The sequence below is a fragment of the Dermacentor andersoni genome, chromosome 1 (assembly GCF_023375885.2).
Source record: "Dermacentor andersoni chromosome 1, qqDerAnde1_hic_scaffold, whole genome shotgun sequence".
Taxonomy (NCBI): domain Eukaryota; kingdom Metazoa; phylum Arthropoda; class Arachnida; order Ixodida; family Ixodidae; genus Dermacentor; species Dermacentor andersoni.
In genome coordinates, this window is record NC_092814.1 from 62,172,764 (window position 1) to 62,187,674 (window position 14,911).

Sequence of the window (14,911 nt, forward strand, 5' to 3'; positions counted from 1 at the left end):
AGTACACGGGTGTTTTCGCAATCTGTCCCCATCGAAATGCGGCCGCCGTGGCCAGGATTTGATCTCGCAGCCTCGTGATTAGCAGCCGAACACCACAGCCACTAAGCAACCACGGCGGATATAGAACTGCTTGCAAGCATGTGTGACTGTGCTGCTACCTGCCGACGTTGCTCGAAGAATATTGCGCTTAGCTAAACAATCGGCCCACATGTCACTGTCTCGTTAAGTTGCAGGCGGGTTCGACAGCCACACTGTTATTATTTATTTTTTTTTTCGCCCCTTCAAGAACACAGTTTATCTTTTGCCGTCATGGTTAATAGCTTTACGGCACCCAACTGCGCACGGGAGACAAAACGCTCAATTTCCTTTACGACATGGCGGGAAATTGCGAAGGGCTTCTCGTCGCTGCGCCGAACGATCGGAATCCGCTCGCATTGGAGAACGCGCTGCGTGCAGTCGGCGTAATAGATGCGCCCACAAAGCATCGCAACTTATCAGACACACGCACACAGAAAAGAAAAAGAAAGAAACAAGGTGGCGGCGAAAGGCAACAAAATCCCCTTGCAGCAAAATTTCATGCGCACTTCCCCGTCCCAGCACACACCGCGTTTACGCACTGGAACGGTTCACAGTATATACGTATACATGCGTATACGACACGCTTGGGCGATATCTGGCGTGAGCGGCCACTAGTTGCTTCGCAAGGTATATGCGCCCGGCTTCGAAAGATCAGACGCGCGCAAGAAAAGAAGGAAAAAAAAAGAAAACAAAGGAAAAACAATATCAAGAATCTGCGAAACTTGAGTGAAACCAAAAAAAGAAACCAAGAAACCAGTAAGAAAAGCTGAAGCGAACTGTCAAACTTTATACCCAGTACTTCAAAACTCCAGTATATGAATTTAGCTTCGTACGGCAGCCCTCGTGCACAGGACCTTGACGTCCTATATGTATATACATGCTGTGCAATGCTGACAAACATAATGATAACCACATATACCGATAATGTGATTATAACGAGGCACGAAGCACTGCACAGATGAGTGAAATTAAGTGTTATAGCTAGGCAAACGGAAGGCAAAGCTGAAAGCAAGAATGGGAAACATTTCTTTATGATATGATGTTGCTTGCTTCTTTGTTTGTTGTAGCTCTTTGCGAGGTATACGACAACAGCCACCACAGAACTATTCCGCAGAAGAATAGAAAAAAAAAATTACCTCAGCTGGACTGAAGGAGCAGTATCGAAGGCGCGAATATTTTTGAATATTTCCAGCACCACTCATCTACTCTTCCATACTCTTTTTAAAGGGCGAGTAAAGAAATGCAATCAGCCTATAAATCAAAGCATTCAATGTGGGATAATAGCCGACACAGATGAGAGAATTCCTATTTGTTCTGCCAGAATGTGCCAGAGTAACATTTGCATAAACAACCTTTGTAACACAATTTTTAGCTGAACAAATAGCGCTTGCACACATGCGTTACAAGGAATGCCAATATATGTCACCGCAGATATTTATTAGCTTTCTTTCTTTCTCGTTTTTCTCCTGAGATGTGATCCTAGGCTATTCGATAAGCGGTCGTCAAGGCATCCAAGGCGCTTGCGACATACTGTAACTTCCCGAGCGTAACTTGGACGCTGGAGTGTCTGCGCAGCGCTTGGTCAGTCGCACGGCTGAGAACCCTAATTGAGCGTGTGCCCGCATGCAGGTGTGCCCAGAAAGCGGCTCGGAGTACCGTCGGAGGAAAGCCATTGCCCAAGCGGCGGCCCGTTTGCCGAGTGGCTTTCCCGGTAGTCGGCAGCCGACCGTTTCCGCGTTGTGCAATCCATCTGTCGCGAACCATTCGCCCCGTATGGCTTGGGCGCGCATTTACATGAGCGCCCTTCTATCCCGGTAAAAGCACGCGCGAGAAACGTATACGCACGATTTTCCTGGCGCAGGCTGCGGCTCGCTGGGCGCGTCTGTCGAGAATGACGGAGCGAGGATTCACCTTGTGGTGCAGAGCTGCGGCGGGATTTGCTGGAGACCTTGCGAAAAAGGGCAACCAGAACGTGGTCGTTTCACGTGCGACCTTGTCCGCGGCAGACAGAGGAGAAGGCACCAACATGCACGCAATGGTTCCTGCTTTTCACGGGCTGTCGGAGTGCGCACGCGCTAATTGTTCGTCGCTCGCGAACGCTCCTGTCGTCGGTAGCCAAGTTGTGTTCTGCTCTACGCGTGGTGGTATAGCGGCAACTTTAGCCGTCACACGTATTTGGATGCTACCGAACGCAAATGAGACAGAGATACTCCGCTCGTCCTTATAGCGCGTGTGCGATGTGGCTGGCAGCGCTCAGATTTAAGCAGAGGCGCTTCTGCTGCTCCATTCCAGATCGATATTTTACGAACAAATTATTTTTTTTTTATAATCAAGCGCAACATCGTGTTTCCTGCCGTGCCTCATAACGCTGTTTCACGCTATATACGCTTTGTTTGCCTACCTTCCCGGGTTGGGCTTTGGCTGCAGGGTTGCCTTGTGTGTTGGCGTAATTATTTATTTATTTATTTATTTATTTATTTATTTATTTATTTTTACTTCAATCCTTACTGGGAAATTAGGCAGGGTGGCTTAAAAAACAAAATTGATTACAAAGCTTGCAAAAATTAGACACAGATTAGGCACACAAGACGACAGAATAGTGTTCTAACAAGCAGAACGGAAAAAAAGGGGCTGCCTGACAGTTGTTTAGAAACGAAAACGTGAACACTCGGCAGAAGAACGTTTGTGAGCAAGAATATTTATGGATATACGTATATGCGAAGGTTGTGTGCTGAGAGTCCTCTTTCATATTTACTATCTGACGTGCCACGCCACGTGGCAGACACGTCGAGTGTCCACAGCGATGTCTGTCATTGATCACGCTATGTCGTGCTCGGATGTGTATACAAGGCGACGCGAGAATAAAACGGGGGTCTCCTTCTGTCACCCCAGTTCAGGACGTTTGGGCTTCATCCAAGGAGCACGTCTGGCGTGCTCTACACGGCGGCCCATCACGACAGGTTACATGTGCACCGAATGCACGCGCCAGCAAACAGCCCTGGCGTAGTTGTAGAGCGCCTGCCTCGGCTGCGGGGATGTTGTGGGTTCGATTCCCACCGTCGCCGGGCACCCACTGGTTATTAAATGCGCACACGTATACCCCGGCCCGGCGTTCGGCTCTCTTCAGGGATGATACGGTTGGGAAAGGAGTCTGCGCCCTATATTCCGGTCGAAGCCGTCGTTGCATGAGATTAGATATCGCATATGGTGCAAGTAAACACTTGTACGCGTGGCCGTTAGTTGCATCGCTTTAAGTTATCTGCTTCACATAGATTCCAAAGCGTGCGTGGGACAGAATTTTGTTACATATTCTATAGTTTCTATTTTTCGTGCAAAATCCAAAACAAGGAGTAACTCCGCGCTAGCGAAAATTTATGCTTCGTGTACGCTACCTAATCGTTTCTTTGTCAGCTTTCAACAGGCTTACAACACTTCCAAAGAAAGCTATATATTTTTGCTAAAGTTGTTTCCCTTAATGCGCCGTTTTTTTATCATTTTTAGTTTTGCTTTCGACGATGAGGAACGTGCCGATTACAGCTTCGGAAATTGCTCTCTTAATGAGCCGTTCCTCTTCAGTTGGTTGATATTGCTTGTGTCAGAAATATTACCAATTTTAAACATGCTGTGATGCGTTTTTTTATCCTGCGGCTAACTAGTCGGCGACCGATCTCCAAAAAATCTGCAACTTCAATCACTAACGGTGTGGCGATGGGCTGTATTGAGTTGAAATTAATACCTGCAGAATGTGCTACAGCCATGTTTTAAGCGGCTTCCGCGTGCTTTATTTGCTTCTTTCTCCACAGGACCCATTGCTGGCGCCCTGAGCAGATTTTTGTCCGTTAGGGCAATCGTGACAACAGGAATCGTCACCACAGGCCTCGCTGTCAGCTGCTGCTTCTTTGCAGAAAACATCGTGGTCATCGTCGTACTTGTGGGAATATTTTACGGTCAGTACGGAAATCTCGATGCACAGTATTAGCCTCACTTACCGGGACCAGTAAAGCGACGAGCCTATAGGTTTGCCTTTGCTGGTGAGACGTGTTCGGTGAGTTGGTGCGCAATGGAGGACACGGACTAAGTAAGCTCTGCGTGTGCTCATTCGCTTGCTCCGTGTCCTCGATTGCGCTCGAACATTCTGGAGCAGTAAGTTTGTTGCAGAAACCAAAATCACGGACTCAGTTCGGCCTCTCGGACGTCGGAACTGAGTCCAGAATTCGTCTAACTGGATTATGGTCGCATATCCCATGAGCGAAACACCGCTTCGATTTCGCACCTTCATAGGTGCCTCGAAAGTGTGTACGTATAACAGGCTCAGATGAGGGTGTTAAAAATGAAAGGACATGCAACTGCATGAAGTAAAATTGGCTAAGGCAGACGATATCTTCAAATTTCAATGAACAGGTTGTACGCTTCTCCACGCTTTTATTATTGTTCAATGACTTGTTTATTTTTCCGAGTTGTTTCGCAACGCGTACGCTTGTTTGTACATCAACTCAGCGAGAATAATGCCAAACTTCTTGCAGACCCCTGATTTTGCTATGTTGCTTGGTATCTCCTTCTTCATTAACCTTACTATATAAACAGCATGATTCACAAGAATTTTAATAAATAGTTGAAGAATGGTGCGTCGTCTTTGTGCATTGGGCTGCCCTTATTCTTAATTTTATTTTCACTATCGTTCCACCTAGAAACTTAGCAGAATAAACGACATAGCAGAAACGATCCCCTAGAGACAGGCCTTTGACATGTTATGCTAATAAAGACAACTGCCGTCACCATGTGAATTTCGTTGTCAATCAGCGTAACATAAGCATGTATATTCCTGCCTGACCAAGAAGTGCGCATGATGATAGCAGACGCCTATTGACTTCGTTGCCAAGAAGTTTAGATTTCACATCCAAAAATTGACGCTTATTTGCGTTGTATTTGTGTGTTTCGCTGTGTCCTTTTACTGGCGCATTTTTTTTTAGCTAAACGAACCAGAGTGACTTCATTTAGACGAGCGCACTCCTTGCTGCCCGTAATCAAGCACGACAAGCGGCAGTGCTAAGGCAAACGCTCAATAATAGCCACAGAGAACGCCATTTTTGCAGTAATCTTCCGTCCGGTTCGAGCATTTTACTACTGTACCTTTTCTTTTAGGATTTTTTGTTTGTTTGTTATATCCGTTGTACACGTATTGGTACTACCTGCCGTACTGCCCAGCCTCGCACACAAGCACTGTTGCTTATGCGGGCTGGATATGTAACTGTAAAAGAATGGATGTAATAATAATAATAATAATAATTATTATTATTATTATTATTATTATTATTATTATTATTATTATTATTATTATTATTATTATTATTATTATATTCTGTGATCAAGCTTAAAAAAACAGCGATCGATTGTCTGCGCACAAAGAATCAGAAATGAGTTTCTGTCCTTATTTGCATATAAAAAGAGAACAGTCAAGATGAATGCTTCCCACACAGAGGCCTGCCTCTCTTAGATAGTAGTAGTGTGGTGCCTGGTCATAGAAATCAGCAGAATTTCGACGACCAAGCTCTATATGTGTGTTTTACCACTTGGAGAATTTTAATTAGGAACAGGCTGGAAAATTGAGATAGATGGTCCCGCTGTTGTCTGGCAATAAAGTTCCACGTCTGCGGCTGGTACATGGAAAGCGCTGAGTGCTCAGCTAAACTTTAGTACAGTCTCTTTTAGTATCGGTAATGTAAACCATTTTGAATGCTCCAGTCGACGATCAATGCTTCTGTTGGAATTACTCATTAGGTACTGATCTTGCACCGTCGTCTTTTCCATGACGCCGCCGATATTCACGAAAAGCTAAATCCTCAATGTCATCTTGGAGAACAAAAATAAATCGAAGATTTACCGATTAACTTCAGAAAATAGGGCGGACAGTTGATCAGATGTCTTTGCATATGGCACGTAGCCATATCCCTAAGGAACAGTGCGCACGACTGTTCCTTTGTGCATTTGTCATGGTCTCAACTTAGGAGCAAATCTTTTTCTTAGCAAGAGCTTCTTTGAAAATGAGCCGAATGGTCTCGCGGTTGAGTTGTGGTCCTCGCTCCATTCCTTGGATAGCTTTCTGGCAGTGTGTGCATCAGTTCGAGAGCTTGCAGCACGATTTCTTCACAAAAGCTACGACAGTCATATACACCTTAGTTTATTCACAACATCTTCCTTGTGCTTACGAAATCGAGCATGTCAGACACGCGTACGCGGAATGGGTCGTTTCACTATGAGCAGTTTTTATCGTTGCACTGGTCTATATGACCGTCTGATTTAAGTTTTGTGAAATAGACGATGATGGGAATGAAACCGGATGTAGACGTCCCCCAGAGCAGGATAAAGTTTTTCTTCAACTTCGAACCTTTCTGAGATGCCCGTATGGGTTTCGTTTGTAACTTCGTGTTGTGTAGTCGGGTGGATGACAATTTTTTCCCTTTCATGAACCTTCCTCCACCTTGCGGGCTTCCGCAGATCTGATTTGCCATAAAATAGAAGAGGTCTTCATGCCAGCATATATCTCTATCATGCAACGGAGGTTTAATAGCCGTTGTTATAAAAAAGCGATAGAAGCAGCTCAAGTTAAACTATTAAATTCTGGGTTTCTACATGACAAAACTACGATCTGATTATGAGGCACCCCTTAGTTGGGGGCTCCAAATTAATTCTGAATCGTTCTTTAACGTGTGCTTAAATCTAAATACACGAACGTTTTTTTTTTTTTTTTGCCTTTCGCACCCATCGAAATAGGGCCGCCGCGGCCGGGGTCGAACCCTCGACCTCCGGCTCGTAAGCGCAACGCAATAGTCACTAAGCTACCGCGGCGCGTGAAAGAAATAGGGCGGATGCATTGATGTAAAACGGTGCAACCTCTAATACGAGACGGAAACCCTCAATATATGCAGAAGCAGGAGCGCGCATTTTCTTCTCTCCCCCCCCCCCCCCCACTCCTCAATGCCACGTTAAAGCTTCAATCCGGCTTTCGCAGGCGCCGGAACGGGGATGGTCTGCAACCTGACGCCATTGTTGCTTACGGAACACTTCGAGAAGCACCGTGCCATAGCCTGCGGTGTGGCCTACTCAGGCTCCACCATTGGCTCCTTTTTCTGGCCCCCATTGCTCGAGTACCTCATCAACGAGTTCGGGCTGCGCGGAGCGCTGCTCATCTATGGAAGCACCATCCTGCACGGCGTCATGGGCTCCATCTTGCTGACGCCCCTCTACCAGGCGCCGCGCAAGGAAAGCGACGCCGACAGCGCCAAGCCAGACGGCGAGGACGAGAAGATGCTCGAGCCGCTCCGCGAGAAGTGCCAGAGCCTGGACTTCCACCCGTTCCAGAACGGACACACCAACACGCACGGCGGCAACATCGGAAGGCGCCACTCTTCGCGCATGTCCGTTCGCTCCGCCCTCGGTGACGGCGACAGCGCGTGCGCAGTGTCCGTGTCCGGCCTCTGCATGGTGGTCTCCGACGGCGAACAGTGGCGCAGCCGGGACGAACACCTGGACCGCAGATGCAGTCCAGCGACCAGTCTGAAGAAGCTGAACGAGCCCGGTCCCCTGGCCCCGCTGTGGGAGGCAGCGCCCGACGCTGCTCTGAACAGCCCGCCCAACGGGAAGCAGCCTCCGAAGGCCTCGCTGGCCGACGACGGTGGCACCACCCCTTCTCTGTGCGGAAACATCATTCGCGTTGTGCTAAACGACCTGAAGCTGCTGGGAAACCGGTACTTCATCTTAGTCACCACCTCGGCAGTAGGCTTTTTCTTCGTGTTTAGCACGTTCATTATCATCATTCCTGATTACGCCACGGACAAGGGCCTGTCGATAAGCGACGGAGTGTTTCTGCTCTCTGTGTATGGAATATCGGACCTATTCAGCAAGCCGATTCCTGGTCTTTTGGCGTACAAGAATATAATGGACAACAAAGGAATATTTATTAGTGGAGGAATCATCACGGGCTCGACAATGATTATCATGCCCTTTATGGACAGCTACTGGTTCTTTGTGGTGGTGACCCTGCTGTTCGGCCTTGTGACCGGTGGACTCATATTTATGACTCCTGTCCTTCTCACCGAGTTCCTTGGACCCCAGCTAGCAGTTATGGCCTTTGGACTATGCAACCTCTTCATCGGCATTACTTGCCTACTTAGACCCTTCATCATAGGTGAGACCGAAGGTGCCAGTAGCTTTTCGCCGCTTTGTTTCTTAGCGGCAACATCAAAAAGTACAAAAGTACCTTAATATTTATTTCTCTATTTATTTATTTATTTAATTAGTTAGTTAGTTAGCTAGCTAGTTAGTTAGTTAGTTAGTTAGTTAGTTAGTTAGTTAGTTAGTTAGTTAGTTAGTTAGTTAGTTAGTTAGTTAGTTAGTTAGTTAGTTAGTTAGTTAGTTAGTCCTTTCAAATGCATTTGCTTGAGCAGCCATTAAGGATGTACGTAAGCTGCTCATGTGGGCCAGTACAATTGCTATTATCCTTCTGCTTTCATAACATGGACGAAGAAACAGCTTATCAATAGTCCCGCACATTCTACAGGGCCATTGTGCCGCTAAGTGATCCCAAACGACAGCATGCAAACCTTGGACATTAAAGAAAGTGTAACTTAAAATCAAACACCCTGTTACTGCCCGGACGAAAAGAAATTGAAGTTTGTACGCGCACAATGGTGGCGGATAGATGTACGTAATTAAATTACACACAGGAGTATGCAACTATGCCTTTTAGAGGAAACACGGAATAAAGTTTTTTGTAAAAAGTACGCAAGGTACAGCAAGAGAGACCTGGGCATTTACCGTTTCTTGTAGTGAGGCTACGGTTGCTTACTCGCCGTTCCAACTCTTCGGGGTGAAAGGTGGGCTCTCGATCCAAACAGCTCTTTTGAACTTACGGGTGCCGCTCGACACCGACACCCGACCCCAACGGCAGCTCCTGTCAAATGCGCCGTGGCCCACGTGCTTTCCACGAAGACTGCTCCTAACCAAACTTGTCGTAGAAAGCGGTTGATTATTAAAGTGCATAAAAATTTTGCCTAAGAAGCTTTAGTTTATTCTGCAGTGCTTGGCTCATTTTCAAATGTTGCATTTCTGTAAGAACGTTTCCGGTAATGTCAAAAACCTACCTCGGCTTCAATTGTGCGCAGAGGTCAGCAGAGATCTCTTCGTCTGTGCGCGTTCAGATTGCCGCTAGGTCACAGAGGAAGGTGCCAGAATAATGTACACGTACGACTGCAGCCTTTCGACGCGTGCTTGCTTTTCTTTTTCCAGGTTACTTCAAGGACAACTGGCACAGCTATAACGGCCTTTTCTACACCATGGCGGTAGCATGCATTCTGTCTTCGCTCAGTTGGTACGTTGGGCCACTAGTGGACAAAGTATGGACGTTTGTGAGCAGGCCAAGCAAGCCCACCCGGCCACAAGAAGTCTGAAGAATTGATGTGCGCCAGAACTAGGGCAGGACCTTACTAATGTATCACGCTTGCAAGAACGATGAGACTGACGCCTCAGACGCTGTTTTCGCGCGTGAAGGAATAGGTTTTTCTGTGCGCTACTTGTGTTGTGCCTCGTGAACTGTCAAGGTGCTTGCACAGCAGAGAAACGGAGGCCAAGTCAGCGTTCCTAACTCTACCAATTGTGAACACAGACTGCGACAGCCATCGTTCGGAACTGCATCATTGTTACTCAGCGGTGATGTGCATACATACGCGTCTTGCGCTAAAACCATATGAAGACCACTTTGCATAATTACCTTTTCATTATTAAATACCTCATTGTTGCTGCTTCGGTTATCATTCATCTATATCCGTCCATAAAGCCGATCACTACAGCATTCTTTTAAAGAAAAGTGAAATTCCTGAAGGTCTTTTTATAAAGGCTGTGGTGAAAATCATGTGTTATGTGATCAAGGCTACAGCATGGGCTTCTTTCACTTAAAAAAAGGAGAAGGAAAGAGAAAAATGTAAAAAAAAAAACCTTTACTCGCGTTTCGGAATTCTTGGCCAAACAACTTGATAATTAATGTCTTACAAGGACTTGACCTTGTTTATTCTACGCTGAATAAAATCGAACCTTCTAGCGCTCCTTCCGCCCAAGAAGAAAGAAAGGAACGAAGGAATAAACATTTTAGAAGAGGTGGAATTAAAGATATCGTCTAAATTGATGCGTAAATTAAGTGTTCTGTGCTGAGCTTCTAGTCCAGGGGTGGACAGCTTCACGATATAAATATCCTGTGCTGAGCTTTTAGTCCAGGCGTGAATAGGTTCACTATACGGCCCCTAGGCAGATATAACAACGATTCCTTGTCGTTCGACCTATAGTTCATTATCACCCGCTGTTCGGGAACGGTCTACTATGGTGATAACGGCCGGGTGTTGGCCAGGTGTTGTGCCACACTGCGTGCCTATCATCGAGGCAACGGGCGCTCCCCCCCCCCCCCCCCCCGCCCTCCTCGTTTTTCTGAAGGCCTTGTGACTGACAACCTGGCAAGTTCCACGAAACTGCCAACCTGTTCCCGTGGATCGAACTGAGGAATCCGGTGGCGCGCCGCATCAAGACTGCTGCCGCGACGAAAAAGGAATGCGACGCGGCTGACGTCAGCCCCACCGGCCCGCCTCGTTCCTGCCGACGATGGATTGCCAAGGCGGAAACGGCCCATTGTTAAGTCCCACTAGCCGCCCCGTCAGTCTGGTGCGCTCTTCGGCACCGCTACTTGTATGCTATTACCTGCTATATCTGTATACATAATGTATAAAGCTGTTCGTCTCCTCTTCGTCTGCTACAAGAGTCTGTCTCTCGTCCTCCACCCCGAGTCGCAATTCCAGGTGAAGCACGAAAAGGAATAATTTTGGAACAGAACTGTTGCATTATTCCAGCCGTAACACATTCGTGCAGGTGCATTTAGTTCGAAATACCGCGCAGTGCGAAACACCTATAGGAATGTCGCACATGTGTCACACATATATATGTCGCATATATGCAATATCAATAACAGTGTAAACGGCACCTTGAGCTGCAACGCCCTAGCTGTTTGCTTGCACAGATGCAACTAATATTTTGAGAATTTGCTTTAATGCATTGCGACTACGCTTCGTTCAGGCAGAAACGTAGTTGCGACTGTATGGAAACAAAGCGATGCATCGCAGCATTTCCGGAGTCCCTGCACAGGGCGTGACTAGAGCGGCGAAACGAAGCGATAGGCGTTGAGCCATGTTTGCAGGAGACGCGGCGCCTGCGATGGCGTTCATGGACGGCACGGGAGCACGTGAGCGGGACAGGAATGATTACCAACGCGTAGTCATGTATATTTCAACAGGTTGCCTCACCACGAGTCCCGCGCCGTGTCCAAGGGCCGATACGGCGGCGGCCGTGCCGTGCGCGTAGCACGCTCGTACTATCGGCACCGGTGTCGCCATGTAACCCTCCCAATTCCGCCTGCATAGGACTGCCTTTTTCACACGACACGGACTTCGCGCGCGGGGCTTTCACTGAGCACCGCTCCCGGGCAGCCACGGTTGCTTCATTAGTGGGCTTTGCGACAAGAGGTGGCTGCTGGTTGCTGGCGGAGCGGGCGCGTTGACGACAGCGCTATTTCATCGGCGCCGATTACATCGTGTCGCGCGACTCGCGAGTGAGTTGACGCAGGGACATAACAACCGGTCAGAGGTTAAAGGCCTAACCACTGGCATGCGTCGGCACGCTTCGGCACGCGCCGACAGCGGGCGCGTCGGTTGGAGAAAGAGGGCACGCAACCACTGGAGAGAACCTCTGACGCGCGCCGACGCTCGCTCCTCGGCTGCGGCGCACTGTTGCTGGACCATTTTGTCTTCGACCGTCCAAGTCCGACCTAAAACAGCCTGCTGTAAACTAAGCATTAAACAATAATTTAGTGATCTGTATGTTCTTTTAGATATAAAAACATGTTTGATTAATGCATGTACGCCTGCCGCAACAGTTTTTTTTTTTTTTTTGTGCTCGCGCGTCTTCTGTCTACAAGATCGCTTTGCAAACACCTGCATGACCACGCCACATCATATCAAAAGCCGTTATGCGATTTCATTTTTGGTAGCTCATACGCAGCCGACTACGTAAGAATTAGGCGTGCAAACTATGATTGAAAAATATGTGTTAGAAATATTGTCACGTAGTAGTGACGGTGAAAAATGATAAGTGAAAACTTGGAGTTACAAATTCAACTATTTATTAGGCGAACTTGTGCCCAGAAAAAGCAACACTCAATCGCAACGATAGCGGCGAGCAAAGTAGGCGACCGTCGAAAATCTCATCTGTGGGCTTTCATATATCAGTCGTCGAAAGTTCGAGCGTATTGGCTGGTGCCCGCGCGCCTTCCAGAAACTACTACGCATTACGTGTCGCGTATGCAGATTATGCAAGGTTCGTCGACAATATACAACTGACAGAACTGTCGATAATATTCGCGAGACTGCGTGCAGGCGCGTCCTGCGCCGAGCGATAACGTTTATTTGTTAGCCGGTGAAATACGGTCACCGGATACAGATCAAAAAGTATGCGTGTCAATATAATTATGCTTGTTGGTGCATGAAATAAACGTGAAAAAGTCGGTTCTGAGAAAATCAGCAAAAAGAATTGAAACACCTGTAGCAATCACAAAAAAAAAAACCATCTAGAATAGCTAAAATTTACGTAATTCGTACAGCTTGTCTCCTCCCGATTCTCGATTCTGTCAAATCTTGCCCATGGAGCACGTCATTTATTATTCTGGGTTGTTTTGAAGCATCAACAACGCATCGGGAGGCCTGCACATTTGAGTGTATTGCTAGAAAAATGTCCACTCTGTAAAGGCCATGTTCTATTGTAACTGGTTTCAACATGTCAAGTCTGTCTTTCTCGACATTAATGAAATGACATACCTTCAGATAATACAATTTTGAGAATAGGAGGGTTCTAATAGGTGTATTTCGTTGCCCTTTGCCATGTACTACTATTAAAGCACTTATTCGAATGTATGGAGGCAGCTCATTTGCATAATATAAGAACTATATATAAAGACAGGTTATTTCCACAATTTATACAGTTCAAGTGACCACAAAAAGAAATACCAGTTTATTGTTTTCAGCCTACTATAATGCTTTGACTGAGAAAGACATTCAATTTGTTCTGTCAGGCACACAATAATTGCTGTGGCATATTATTTTATTGCACAATACTGGATACAGAAGCGAACCGTTATTAAAACTCAGAAGAAAATCACAAGGCATATGATCATGCGCATAGCATTTTATTGAACTTTCTTAATTCATGCCTTTTTTTAATTGTACAAAAGCTACTGCACTGAATTAATATACTAGTACATACTTAAAAAGCACGATCTTATGCTACAATATTAATCAACCAATCAGATATTTATTACAGTGCCCAGGAACAGCTAGAGAGCCTTCGTACTAGTGCACTTAAAAAGCAATATGTGAGACAAAATGTACAGAAAACATGAATGTGGTAGACAAAGCAATGCAAGATAGAGAAACAAATAGGGAAAAAGAAAACCAACAAGGGTAAAAGGGAGTTAATCATGCATGATTATCTACAGATACACAAAACATAGGAAATGAACTTCGAGGTATGTCCATACAGGCACAGCTCTTATTACATGTTTTTTGGAGTCGAGTCACATATAGCACAATCTATATAGCAACAAGGTCAGGCAAAAAATTTGGAATGCTGCCTGGTATACTGTTGCTGCACGAACAATTGCATATGATCAAGAAGCTTTGGGGAATGTATAACGCCATGGACCACCTTATACAGGAACAAAATGTCTGATTAAGTCTTGAGTCTAGAGGCATAATGTTGCAGTGGAGGTTTTAACTTGTTAATCAAACACATTCTGCGAAGCTGCATTGGGAACTTGTTTTTGAGTTGATCTTTTCCTGACTACAGTTTATAGTATCGCAGCGAGAAACAGTGTAGTGGAAGCTGAAGAGATTTTGGTAGTTTAAGCACACCCACTGCACAAAGCACTGATGAAACCTTTTTACCCTCCCCGCAATGCACTCGCACCACCTGCTCTCTCAATAAACAAAAAAAAAAGAGACCAAAAGCCAATTACAGTTTCATTGACTCAGTAGGTGCTGCTTCTCAAGCAGGCATCGAAGCAATCCTGGTATACGCGGCTGCATGCATAGGTCTTGTATGATGCAGGTCCTCCTATGCCCTGCACACGGTGCACATATTGCATACAGATCATTTCTTTTTGCAGTGCTCAAGTATAAGGAAACACTGACTCAAACATGACTGCGCTGCGTCATGTTTCCTTCAGTACGTCAGCGTTCTTGAGCGCTGCACAAGCGATTTATCCCCAACTAGGCCATGCACTTGAATCAATGAATGAAACCGGCATGTGTGGGTGAAGTAAGTGATCTTATCAAGACATTAAAGCATGATGTTTCAGCTGGCGTAGACGGTGTCAGTCCTATTCCGGTTAAATATGTGTCACACGAAATAGGACCAGTGCTCGTGAATGTTATAAACTTGTCTCTTAGCACAGGCGTTTTTCCAGACGAGCTTAAGATAGCGCGTGTCACACCAATTTATAAAGGGGGAAGTGCAGAATAATTGTCGAACTACAGGTCAATTTCAGTTCTCACAGTATTTTCAAAACTTTTTGAAGGTGTTTTATAGGCCGACGGGCGATGGAGGCGGTGTTCCAGCAGCACCTGCACAGAAAGCGGCCGATTTTCCAGTTTTTGAAAAGCTTTGGCAAGTTCTTGTCTCTCTGGGGTGTATCGTGGACAGTGGCACAGCAGGTGGTCGATGTTTTCTTCGGTGCCACAGACCTCGC

At 46.3% G+C, this 14,911-nt stretch overlaps 1 protein-coding gene across 2 annotated transcripts in view; it reads left to right on the forward strand.

Moving 5' to 3' along the window:
* The window catches only part of LOC126546185 (monocarboxylate transporter 5-like), a 68,622-nt gene extending 57,758 nt beyond the window's left edge, over positions 1 to 10,864 (forward strand). For both annotated transcript variants that reach the window (XM_050194329.2, XM_050194330.3), the window contains 3 exons: positions 3,882 to 4,025; positions 7,088 to 8,263; positions 9,364 to 10,864. In XM_050194329.2, the coding sequence (XP_050050286.1) occupies positions 3,882 to 4,025; positions 7,088 to 8,263; positions 9,364 to 9,524 (1,481 nt within the window). In that variant the 3' untranslated portion in view covers positions 9,525 to 10,864. The remainder of the gene's footprint in view (positions 1 to 3,881; positions 4,026 to 7,087; positions 8,264 to 9,363) is intronic.
* Positions 10,865 to 14,911: the final 4,047 nt, after the last annotated feature.